Source organism: Lepidothrix coronata, unplaced genomic scaffold (genome assembly GCF_001604755.1).
Source record: "Lepidothrix coronata isolate B3197 unplaced genomic scaffold, Lepidothrix_coronata-1.0 Scaffold69, whole genome shotgun sequence".
Classification (NCBI taxonomy): domain Eukaryota; kingdom Metazoa; phylum Chordata; class Aves; order Passeriformes; family Pipridae; genus Lepidothrix; species Lepidothrix coronata.
The window spans coordinates 1,739,744-1,752,633 of NW_016690249.1; the positions used below are offsets into that span (position 1 = coordinate 1,739,744).

At 47.0% G+C, this 12,890-nt stretch overlaps 1 protein-coding gene across 1 annotated transcript; it reads right to left on the bottom strand.

Annotated features, from left to right (window-relative positions):
* HMGB1 (high mobility group box 1) lies at positions 1 to 7,104 on the bottom strand. The gene is made up of 5 exons (XM_017818575.1): positions 6,909 to 7,104; positions 4,155 to 4,317; positions 3,730 to 3,875; positions 2,601 to 2,775; positions 1 to 573 (listed from the first exon to the last, which is right to left on the bottom strand). Exons 2-5 carry the CDS (start codon positions 4,302 to 4,304, stop codon positions 397 to 399), a joined length of 648 nt encoding a protein of 215 aa, XP_017674064.1. The 5' UTR covers positions 4,305 to 4,317; positions 6,909 to 7,104; the 3' UTR covers positions 1 to 396.
* Between the last annotated feature and the right edge of the window lie 5,786 nt (positions 7,105 to 12,890).

Sequence of the window (12,890 nt, forward strand, 5' to 3'; positions counted from 1 at the left end):
TTTTTTTGCAATTACAGAGTGGTATTCAGTTAACAGAACAACAATTATTTTTATGATGCATCAGAGACAACTGAAGATGAGAAATGAACTACATCCCCGAATATAACTAATTTGTGCTGTGCACCAACAAGAACCTGCTTTATAACTCCCATGCCAATTTACAACCCCCACACTGTACCAGGCAAGGTTAGTGGCCATTGAAATACCACTAAGGACAGGGCTATCTAAAGACACATTCGGTAGTGTGTTAACTATACAAAAAAAGAGACACTGTACAGTTTAAAAACAAATCTTACACAGCCTTACATTTCAATTTTGTTTTCTTTAAAAGGAGTGAATTGTGTACAGGGGGGTTAAATGCTTTATAGACAAGAAAGAAATTGCTCTAAAAGAGACTTATTCATCATCATCATCATCTTCATCCTCCTCTTCTTCCTCCTCTTCATCATCTTCATCCTCTTCATCTTCATCCTCATCTTCCTCCTCCTCCTTCTTCTTCTTGCTCTTCTCAGCCTTGGCAACTACTTTTTTGCCTCCATCAACCTTCCCTTTGGCCCGGTATGCAGCAATATCCTTGGAGAAAAAAAAGCAGGAAGAATCTCAAAGATTTAACCAGCCAAGTGGTCCGAGCCACTTCCAAACAGTACTTGTGAAACCAGACCAAGCCAAGTATCTGCCCTTTCTCCACATCCACTGGGGTTGGACTGGGAGCTGCAGCTTCAGTTACAAGGTGAACTGAGGCCCAATGCCAAAGAAAGGGGAACCCTCTAACACAAAAAGAATACTGGCACAAGAGAACACACTGCTTATGACTGCTAAGGAATCTCCACTGTTAGGCTTCTGCGAACAGGCTGGAAAAGCTGTTGCCTCTTACAATAAAGGCACAGCTGAGTCCACTATCCCATAAGGAAACAAAGTAAGGAGACCTCTTAAGGTCCCTTTCTAGCCCTACAATGCCTAAAGAAATGCACAGGAAAACCCTTGTTTGAGGCACAAAACTGGAATTACCCACCCAGAACACATGGAATGACCCAGCCTAACAGTTGCAATGTTATGCCCCAGTGAAGAGCAGTTACACAGAATTCTGCCTAGCAGAAATTTACAAAATAAAAGGTACAAGAACTTGATTAAAGGGTAGACAGTGCCACCTTCTGCACACAGTAAATTTATTCCAGTAGTTTATAATGCACAAAACTCAGTTCCTGTTACAGGGAAGTCCGAACCATACCTGGAAGGCCGAGTCAGAAAAGCAGTTAAGACCTCCCAACTTTGTGCCAAAACAGTAAGAACAATTAGGTAAGAGAATTGATCTACAAGACTTAAACATACCAGCTACAGAGCAACGTCAACATGTTTATGCAGATGGTCCAGATCTTTAAATAGTTCCCACCTAATAAACACTACACCACTAATCTTACAGGTCCCTTGCACTCCCTTGAAGCTCAGCATGAAATTTTCAGAAGATACAACAGCCACTAACTCAAAGGCCAAGCAGTGAAATACTGAGATAACTCCACCTTAAAAACTCATTTGTAAGTCTAAGAAATAAAGACAATAGTAGTGGAAATGAAAGTATCTCTGCATAAAAACTAATAATTCTACCATTTAAAGAAAATGTCTTATGAATTGCCTTGGCTGTATGTACAAACAATTACCATGATACTGTACACAAAGCATCATGTGGGAAAGCTTCTAGACCTGCAACTCCTCGCCAGTACGTAATTAGGGCTCAAAGGTTCCACCTTGCTCACCACAGTGCTAAGATTTTAAAAGGGATTTGTTTGCCAGCAGAAGCAATACCCAGAGGAAGGTCAGGGCACACAAACAGACGTATGTGCTATATGTCAGCTATAGGTGGTCGCTGACCCACTGTAAAGCATCATCAGGGGATGCTAATGTGCACCCACCCTCCTTTGGCTCCCGCATACTTGGGATGGGAATTTGCCTCTAGAAATAAAACCATGCACAGCACAACCCTGTGTGCACAACAGAATTCTACAGCTCCAATTACGACAGTGTGATTTAGCTTTAATAATTAAAAAAACTGTATGACAAGCTGCTTTGTATGTATAATTAACTAAGTTAATTACTAGAAGAGATGGACACAAAGTAGGTCTAGGAAAAACACATGTCTAAAACTAGCATCTCCTTAGTGTTTTGTCATTATCCCAAGAATAAATTTTAAAACGCACCGATGTGTATCAATTATCCTAATGTTCAGGGATGCTCATCACTACGGCCAAAATTAGGGACAACCAATTCATTCTTTACTAGTGTTACTTACTAGTCCCTTAACTCAGACACCACTGTGACCTATGGATTTAATAACGATACAAACACCATGGCGTCTATTGAGCCATCGGTGACAGCCCAAAATTACAGATGAATGCCAATAGTTCAAGACAAATGACTGCAATTTAACGTTACAGCAACAAACCATATGCCCCCTTATGAGGTATTTTTCAACAAATATAACGAAATCTGTAATTACGGATAATATTATAATTTGCAACATCAGGTATCAAGAGTTCATGAGAAGGAAAAAAACTGTCTAAATTGAGACTTGACCCCCCAACCATCTCCACAGATATCAATGTTACCTTTTCATACTTCTCCTTCAGCTTAGCAGCCTTTTTTTCATAAGGCTGTTTATCGTCTGCAGCGGTGTTGTTCCACATCTCTCCCAGTTTCTTTGCGACATCTCCAATGGACAGACCAGGATGTTCTCCTTTGATTTTTGGACGAAACTCAGAGCAAAACAAGAAAAAAGCCGAACTACAGAGGAAAAATAAGACAAGATTATTTTAATTTTAGACTTCGGTATCACAGCAACTTTTGTGATCTTTGTTACTGTTCCTTAGGAGCATTTCGGAATAGCACCCAAAGTGAGACAAATGTTGATTACAATGGAAGGTATTAGAGCTGAATGACCTACTTTGTGAACTTATACACACTCCTGTCCCGTTTCTGGCAGGACCTCCTGAAAAGCAAATTTTATATACTGTATGCAGAGAAAATCTTAAAAAGAAGGAATGAATGAATAATACCAAGGAGCAAATGTTATGTCAGAATTGTTAAAGGCCAAGGGGCTGCAGTATGTGTTATGGAAGTTAAGATTTCCTGATGACAGCATTAGCCCAAATAAGAACATTAGCTTGTAAAGGAATTTCCCTGTTCCTTTCAGCATTAGCTCAATTTCAAACACACACACAAACACGTATTTGTAGAAAGCATTGGTGTGCAGTAGGAGACAAACCTGGAGCCAGTTGTCATTATGTAGCAGCTGAGGTTTTAATTCTCCAAGCTGGTTTTGAGCAAGATCATCCCTCTAACCTGTTCAGTGTAAAAGTCTCTAATTTTAAACAGACTGCCAACCAAAAATTCTGCTCAAGCCAACAGGTGATGCCCACAATACTCTGCTGCTATATTACATGAGAATTACTCTCTTAATAGGAATCAGAAAAATCAGTCAGCATCACACATCTTCAATTTTTGCATTTACCTTTAAAGGCTGCCATTACTCCAACTTTGATAGTGGGACAGCCTGCCTGAAAATAAAAGCCTAACATTCATAACTAATATCTCAACCTATCTTTAGGCCACCATTCAGGAAAAAAGTGTAGTCTGGTATTTCTGAAGCTCCTAAACCTGGAAAAAATTATCATTTTATAGATACACACCAGTGTGATGGTCCTGAACAAGACAACCTAAAACTAGAAATCTACTTACGGAGGCCTCTTCGGTGCATTTGGGTCCTTGAACTTCTTTTTTGTTTCCCCCTTAGGTGGTACATAGTTTTTCATTTCTTTTTCATAACGAAGCTTGTCAGCCTTTGCCATATCTTCAAACTTCCCTTTCTCCTTAGAAGACATAGTCTGGAAGGTAATGAGAATCACAGAATATCTCAGAAGGGATACAGAAGGGTCAAAACAGTATTTTAAGATTCAAAATTCAAAAATGTATCGAAGTCCACTTCAAAATTTCAGTTGGGGGAGCTAAAGGTAAGACAAGGACAATGGATAGTTACCACTAATCCTTCAACTGCACTTCGTACTTACCTAAAACCTGAATTTCTAAATAAATCATTTACAAGCTCAAATAGTATTTCACACAAAGCAGTCGTTTAAGGCTTCTTTTTAAGAAACTAGTCCTACCTTCCATCGTTCTGAGCATTTTTTTGAGAACTCTGAGAAGTTCACTGAAGCATCTGGATGTTTCTTCTTGTGCTCCTCCCGGCAGGTTTGCACAAAGAAGGCATATGAAGACATTTTACCTCTCGGCTTCTTAGGATCGCCTTTGCCCATTTTTGCTGATTTTCTGTAACAAAGCAAGAGAGACACCTTTAAAACTTGTACTTTCAACAAACTCAGGTGGGAAGTAAGTCACAATGAAGGATCACGCCAAACAAGGCACACTGGAGCAGTATTCTGGAATCATACAAGAGGAAGAAGTTTGCCTTCTGGAAAATTTACTGAAGATTTCTGTCATCCCTGTCTGAGGCAACCTGGACGCAAGCAACCTGAAATCTCAAAGGCCCTTCAAAATGTCCAGTTATGGTTTCCTGCAAACAAAAACTCTCCTTCTAAGAAATCTGAAGGCAAGTACTGCAGTGGAGACTGCACACTACGATTATTACCAGTGTATTAATCGTATGTTTGGGCAGAATAAATTCTATCAAGAGAAGGGAAAAAGTACCCAAGTATCCTGTCTCACCTGGCCTTCTGGGTTACTAAATTCTTTCCTTCTACAGCCCATGTTTCTACATCCCTGTAGGCCTTGGGTGTTCACTTACAAAATATATGTATTTTTTATTATTTTCTATGTGTCATGTGACATATATTGTCACTCTCCTTTACGTGTACTGCAAAAACCTACTCTCTCTTTGTATATATATCTAGAAATACAGAAATGAAACACTGCACTTGGTCAAACTTGTTCTAACCTAGGCAGGAAAAAGTATGACATTTACACACAGCCTGCAAAGCTCAGTATGGGGACTATCTGATTCTTTCAGGGACTGAAAAATACCTTCCTGGAACTTTCACACCCAAGTCAGACATCTAGACTATTTCTCCACAGCTCCCTGGAAAAAGTCACTTGCACCCTGACAAACTCTGCTCTTCAGCAGGAGTTAAAAGAAGAAGAAGAAAAAAAAGTGTGGAAGGAAAAAAAAATAAAGGGCACGAAGTGCCTGCCCGTACTGCCACAGAAGCTGCATTTCCTATCGGTTTGGCGGATAGACAGAAACAGATTTCTGCTCTGTGACTAAACACGTCCGGTTTGAAGTTTCTATCAAGTAAACAAGACGGCTGAGGAACCAGGAGCCGCTCCTGCCTGCCATGGAGACGCTTCCAGCGCCAAACGGCACGGACGCTCGGCCGGGCCGGGGCACTCCCAGCTGGCCGCGGGGTTGGCGGTGAGGGCGGGGGGGTCTCAGGGCACGGAGGGGCCGCGGGGAGCAATGGGCACCGCGGCCGAAGGGCTGGCGTTTAAAAGCCTCCTCCTTCCCGCCATTTTGGACGCTTCCCTGTGAGGGGGCAGAGGGAAACTTCAGAAGTCCCTCAAGAGACCTGCTGGGGGTGAGAGGGAAAAAGGGGGAAAAAAAGAAAATGAAAAAAAGAAAAAAAAGAGTCCCGTTATTAGAGAAAAGCTGTGGAAGTTTTATTTCGCGTTCAGGCGAAGACTCGCAGCAGGCCGGCGGGCGGCGAGCACATGCCCGGGCGCCGGACACCCACCGGGGTGCGGCTGCCCGCAGGCGGCGACCCCCGGCCCCGGCGGGACAAAGCGCTCTCCCGCCGCCGCCCCCATCGCCCGAGGCGGGGGGGGACATCCCCATGCCCGGCCCTGCCCGCTCCGGCCGCCATGAGGCGAGGCAGCCCCGGCCTGCGCTCGCTCCCTCCCTGCCGGCCGCGACGTCGCAGCGGCGGTGTCGGCGGGAGCGGCCGCCATGGCGCAGGCTCCTGGCGGAGGAGGTCACCCGCCGCCGAGCCTCCTTCCATTTTGTGCGCTGAGGAGCAGAGCCGGCCGCTCCCCACCCCCCCCGCCGCCACCACACCCCCCGCGGCCGGGCGGGGCGGCGAGCCCAGGCCGCGGGACCCCCGGCGAGAGGGGCCGCGGCGGGGCCGAGCGGCGACCCCCGCCCGCGAGGGCGACGGCGGCAGCGCAGCCCGGGCGGCGCGGAATGGCCGCTGTGGCGTCGCCAGCTGCCGCCGCCGCGCAGAGAACATGGCTCCTTCCTCCCTTCCCTTTGTGTGAGCGCGCCGCTACCCTGGCGCACACGCTCAGCCATTGCAGCCGAGGGAGGGCGGGCGGGAGACAGGGGGAGGTGGGTGGGAGCGGGGGGGGGGGGAAGGAGGACGGGGGGGGCGGCCGGCGCGCTTCCAGCGCCTGCCCGAACCCCGGCGGCGCGGGCGAAGCCCCACCGGGGACCCCCGGCTCTCTCCCGCGCCCCGCCGAACTGTGCGGCCCCGGGGCTGCGGGCCCCGCGCCCGGGCGATCGGCGGCTGCTGGAGAAAAAAGTTCCCCCGAACTGCGCCCCCGCCCGCCCGAGCGCCTCCTCTGCTGCTCCGCCGCCGCTCGCCTTGTTTTCTCGCTCGCGGCTCCCGTCAGCCATGTTACAGCCGGGCGGCCGCGGGGCCAGCGGCGCCCCGGCCCGCGCCCCGCTCTCCCGAAGTCGCCCGCCGCCCCCGCCCCGCCCCGGCCGGGGGGCTCGCCGCCCCGGGAAAGGGTCTCCCGGGCACAGCCCCGCTCGCCTTTGTGTGCGGGCGCCCGAGCCGGCGCTGCCCCGCGCTCCGCGGTCAGGCAGCGGCGACGGCGGCGGCACGACGGCCAGCGCCGGCTCATCGCCCGGCTGCGAGCGGGCAGGCGAGCGCGCCCGGCCGGCCCGGCGGCCCCCGGCGCGTACTCACCCGTGTCAGACAGAGTCGGCACGCAGCCCTAGCTCGGCCCCGAGCCCCAGAGACGCTCCCGCGGCCGCCCGCCCGGCCCCAGCGCTGGCTGGGTCGCTGTGCAGCCCGGTGCACCGCAATGGCTGAGCGCGGGATCGATACGCAGCCTCCTCACACTCGCGGCGCTGGTAACATTACTCTCAGCACAGCCCCGCGCCCATTGGCCGCCGCCAAGCCGAGCGCCGCGCCCATTGGCCGAGGCGCTCCCATTGTCCTGACCAGAAAGCGGCGCGGGTTGGGCGCGGCGCGGGACACGTCACCGAGCAGGGAAAGGGCGCGCAAATATAAAAGTGAGCGCAGGGAGCCGGGCGGCGGCGGGACCCGAGCGTGGCGGGGCTGGTTGGTGCTGCACTGCTAACTGCGAGGGCCGCGGGCCCCGCCGCCCCCACGCACCCCTAACGCACGCCCCCCGCCGCCCTGGGGGGACCCCACGCCCGCCCTGCCGGGGGGAGCGAGGCACCGCCACCGTGGGTGCTCCCGCGCCGCCCCCCCGCCAACACCCCGTGCGGCCGCGCCGCACCGCCGCGGAAAATGGGGCACAGCCGGGGCTCGGGAGCCGGGCCGAGCCCGCGTGTTCCTGCTCCTCTCGCCCGGCTCCAGCCGGCGCACGGCGCCGTCCTGCGCTGCCGCGGCAGCGTCCGCGGCGCTGCCTCCTTCCCGACCTTGGAGGGGGCGTATGTTTTGTTCTGTTGTTTGGGGGTTTATCCGATTTTTTCTTTTTTTTTTTTTTTTTTTTTCCTAGGAATGAGTAAATCACTTTTAAGAACAAGAACCGGCAGGTACTGGGTTTGCTTTTTTACACCCCTGGGTCACAAGAAGCAGGCTGGAGTGGCCAGGTAGCGCCCCCCGCCCCCCGAGTTCTCAGCAATCCCGCAGCGATAGTTCCCGGGCATCCCGGTGCAGGGCCGGGCTGAGCCATATCTCACCTGTCCTTCGCTGCCGCTCCTCTCCCTGCATTTTTACTGTCACTTGCACTGCACGAGTCGTCTGTAGAGGACTAGCGAACAGGAGAAATACCCCTTCGCAGTTTACATCTGCTTTATTGATGCAGACAACCCAGGGAGGAGCGCTGCTGTGAAAAACCCAAACCCACTGCTCTGCCCCAAAAGGCATTTTCAGCACCCTTACTGTAATAACAGAAACTTAAGCAAAACGAGGTGTACCTTGGTCACAAATATTCATCTAAATATTCAGTTTCAATAATTACTTAATTATCACGCTCTCTCAAAATCTTTTTTTATCTGTGAAGTTTTGGAAGGGTCTGTGATCTGACACACAAGGATTTGTCCTATTTTCATGTTAAGGTGGCCTACAAGACTTAAGGATCATACAGACCACCTCTTACTGTCACCTGTTACTAATATTGGCAGTGTAAAAAGAGTTTCAAGGTAAGAATGGTTTTTAAGATGTATTCATCTGATCCCCTTATTTAACCTGAAGTCCAGTAATTTCTGTTCCAGATCCAGTGCCCAAGCCCACCTTTCTCCTCCATGAGCTGATACTTCTTTCAAGACATTGCTGGTGAGAAGGCAAACGAACTCCAAATCTTCTATCGCAATTATCAATCATTTGGCAAGGCATGGTGCTTTATGGAATGGTGCACCAGTAACGGCCCTAATTCTAAATTCCCTCGTTTGTGAAGAGGTGCCAATGGAGATAAGAAGACAGTAGCTCTGCTATCTGAAATCAAGCAAAAATATGTGAACAGTAAGGAACACTAACGTTTGTCTAAAGGAAGGGTTTTAGGTGTTTTGGGTTTTGGTTTTGTTTTGTTTTTTCTGATTTGTGTCTTAAATTCAAACCTTTATACAGAATATGGAGCAGAAGAAAATTGTAAAAATCACTAGCATTTATGTGGCCTAGTGTGCAGAAGCTCATAGCTTTGCACATACTGAACTTCTTTCAAGTTTCCTCTGTGAAAACCAAACCTGAAAGGAAAGCAAAGAAATTTTTTTATTCCCGGCTGGTCTAGAGCGAAAACTTCAGTAAAAAGCAAGACATGAGGAGGTTCTGATTACATGACACACTCCTGTAAAGGTTTTTCTTCATCTCTGCTAGCTATATGCTAAGGCCTGTACAGGTTTGCATATCCCAGTGGGTTTCTTCTGCAGCCCTTGATGACACACACACACACAAAAGAATTTACTCATTGGTTGCAGACAGTAGCAGTTTTACGGAAGCAGTATATGTTTCTTCTCTTGTTCATGCTGTGCCACATCCCTTCTGATACTTTACAAACATGCCTTCTTCTGCAAACCTCACTGAAGTTCAAATCTGCTTCAAATTACACTTCACAAGACAGGAGCAGTCACTGAGATCACTTGAATAACACAAGACATCTTTGACTTCGTGCACAGAGGCTTTGCCCACAGAATATTTGGGTCATAACAGCCCAGTACAACTGCTTCAGGAAAAAAAAAAAGTACGTATCTGCACAGGAAGTTTCAAAACCTCTATTTAGTAATTTTTGTGTTTTGCAAACTAGAGTATACTTTGGGAAAAGTCACTCGGACTGGATGTCATACTGCAAAGCAAGAGTAAGACTATGATTTCAATTTAGATAAGTGTTTTAAAATACTTCAGGTTTTATGATATCCTTTGTAGCTACTCACTTGGAAAATAGTAGAAATATTGGTAAGGAGCCTTTTAGTTTAACTCATTTTCCATGCATGGCAAGCTGAACATGGATGGAAACATAGCTACATAGTGTCATCCTTTTCTTAAAGCATCTTTTGGTTTTCCATTTTTCTTTAGAACTAACAAAGGCCTCTCCAAAGACAGAACTGTTCTTCTTGAAAATGTATTGCTGAGTAGGAACAGAAAAGTTCCAACTGAATGATGAAAAGTTTTATTTTATTAAAATTATCCTCTCACTTGAGATCATCCCCCATGTAGCTCTCTAGCAAAGACAAATGAGGATGGAGAATCCCAAGAAGTACAGACTACCTGGCTGGCAGTAAAGCCTGATCCAGAGAGATGCAGAGTGGGGATCTCATTCTCCCCAGCTCCCAAAATAACCATGAAACACCTCGGTGAGACTACTCCAGCAGAATTTTTGAGGAAGTCGCAGTACATAAAGAATCTTAGAAAGCTTCTGCCCACTTTAGTGCTGTGATTGCTGACAGAAGTGGGGAAAGGCACTTGCATCAATCCAGGGAGACACAGGATGAGGGGCAGCACACCTCCCACGCCCCCACCTTCTCTTGCAAATTGTGCCTTCTGTGAGGGACACTGCTTACTCCCCAGTGGTTTTGGCTGGAAGGCAGATGATTTCATAACTTGCTTTGACAATGAAGAGATTCAGTGTCGTCACGGGACCTCCGGATTTTGTCACTCTGTCCTCCCTCCCAAGGAATGAGATCATTGTTTCTTTGGGTCAAAATTAAAAGACTATTACAGGCAAAATGGCACAATAACAACTAGCTTGTCAGTCAAATCCAAAGCTCCCATTAGGCTATTTTTAATGAGATCTGAAAGCCTTTTTCAACAAAAATGTTACATTTTCAGCTTAAACTGGGAGCAAAACATCTGCAGAGACAGGGCACCTGGGCACATGTACTTATGATGGAGCTGCTGGTAATTTGGATTGTCACTGCTGCTTTCAAACACTTCCAGCCCCAGAGTCGATAGGTTGTTCACAGCATATCTGAAGAAAAGCACTGGCCGTATTTGCCCTTTTCCTGAGGCTGCAGGGCCAGCCTGTACACAGCCCAGATGAACACAGTTCTCAGTTGCTTATTAGATGCAGACTTGCAACCAATCTTTTCCTCTGGTGTCTTATTTGAAATTTGCAGAAGATACTTCAAATATTTCCTTAAAATCATTTCTGGAAGAGAAAGACTCCAAAGAAATGAGACTTGGACTGTCTGCAAACAGTAACAATGCATGGAATCTGCTTTGTTTTACCTTTCTGTCTGGATTTGCTCACGTTGTGTCGGATAATCTGTATATATAGCTGTCTCTCTTCTATTAGCCAACAGGGTTTCAGAAGGCCATTTGTCTGCCCACTGTAGATGAGTGACTGGCTAGTGGTGTCTGAGCGAGTGGTAACTGTGGAGGAGTGGCAGACACACAAGGTAACCTCAGCTGACTAAAGGAAGTGGCCTGGGAGAGGCAGGCAGGGAGCAGGGATAGCACTGGTGCCGCTGCAGTGATTTCCTCACCAAGCTTCATGTGTGAACCAGCTGATTTTTGTTGACATGTGAGCCCTGCAGACAATTCCATCGCTTCTAGAGCTTATACGTTCTTAAATCAGGGGCAGTAGTTACACAGTGCTTTTATCCAGAAAAGGGGTAACATGAAAATTTGCACACTTCTTGAGGAATTAACAGATATACAGTAAAGTATCCAAGTAAACACATTTTCATAGCAAAAGTGTATACCCACACTGTTCTCCTCAGGAAGTGGGCAAAAATGATGAAGATACATCAGTATGGACTTTTCTTCTGATGATCAGTATTACCACGAACATTTTTTACAGTGAATATGTGTATAGAAAGTAATGATTTCATGGTAAGGTTAAGAGCTTTACTACTATGAAATATGATTCCTTTAGCATCTTATTGCTTATGCATAAGTACATAACTTCTTTAAGTGCTTCTGTGAAGCTCTTGATGTGGAGTTTCAGACAGATGGGAACTCTCTTCAGCTTCAACAGCAGAAAGGAGTTCAAAAAATGTTCTTTCAGGACTGCACTATTTCTGAAATCGCTGACCTGCTGAGATGTTTGCTTTGCTGAGAGCACAACATGCAGTGCAACATTCACTTATCTCTTCAACTTTCTGGAAACACGGCATCAAATACTCAATTCCCTCCAAAATCTCCAGATCATTTATGTATTGTACACTCAAGCCTACCATTGAGATAAGAGTTAATAGCCGCTTCTAATAAACCCAAAATGCTACTGTCCACCTTCATAAACCCTCCTCTAAAGGTGTCAGTAGCCAGTCTCCCTCACTCCAATCTGGAGGCAATTAAGCTGCTGATGCTGACACCACTATTAGACTTCTACACCTGAACAGGCAGAATCCATCCAGGTCTAAGGTGATGCAAAATACCTGAGAATCCCTTCTTTCCTATTTTATTCAGCCCAAAAGATTCAAAAAGGTATGTTCCCTCATATCCAGGACTCCTTTAGATAGACCTCAATGCTACATGTCAAATTGGAAAGATTTGTTGAGCCATGTATAGTGCTGGGACAGAGCTACTACTCCCTTATCTGTATGTTTTCTCAAAATACACAATATACAAACATCACCTGACCTCTACTTTGATCCTTTATATGGGACTCTCTCTCTTTCTGCAACACAGGCTAAACCATCTGCTTCTGAACACGAAGATGACACCTCAACCCCAACACAGTCCCTGATATTAGAAAGCCTACCACAGACTTATCTCCACAAAACAGGAAAATAATGTGAACTTATGGGATGTTGATATCCAAAGAAACAGGGGATGCAACACACATCACTATTTAGTATCTACACAGCATCTACTGTGATGTAGACTGCACACAGTTACAGGAACTGCTGGAGGAAACAACCATTTGCTAACAGATTCAAAAAAAGGAACTTGCATAGTTTGACAGGACAGTCTTACTCTTTTGCTGAGTATGGCCAAGTGTACATGGCTGTCATTGAGTAGTGTCCACCTCATCTCTCACAAGGCATACTACACAACAGAGTGTTTCTCATTCAGCCAAGGAATTGTCCACATACTCAGGAACTTCATGAACTTGCTAACTTCCCAATGAGATACGGTGCTCAAGGAAGATTACAAGTACTACAAGTTATCAGAGTAACCACTTAGGGAGGGCAAGGAACATATCCTGGAAGAGCACAAGAAGCCTCAAAAAGCTGTTATCCTTTCTCCATCTCCCTCCTTTCTCTCCCTCTATTCAGTCCTTATTCACCTTTACTTCTTTTCCAGGATTTTTAGAGGATT

Excerpts from the sequence above, each read along its gene's own strand:
- HMGB1 (XM_017818575.1), bottom strand. The coding sequence starts at position 4,304 with ATGGGCAAAGGCGATCCTAAGAAGCCGAGAGGTAAAATGTCTTCATAT. Across the intron at positions 2,776-3,729 it reads AATGCACCGAAGAGGCCTCC|TTCGGCTTTTTTCTTGTTTT; the intron begins GTAAGTAGATTT and ends TTTCCTCTGTAG. Across the intron at positions 574-2,600 it reads TGAAGGAGAAGTATGAAAAG|GATATTGCTGCATACCGGGC; the intron begins GTAACATTGATA and ends TTTTTCTCCAAG.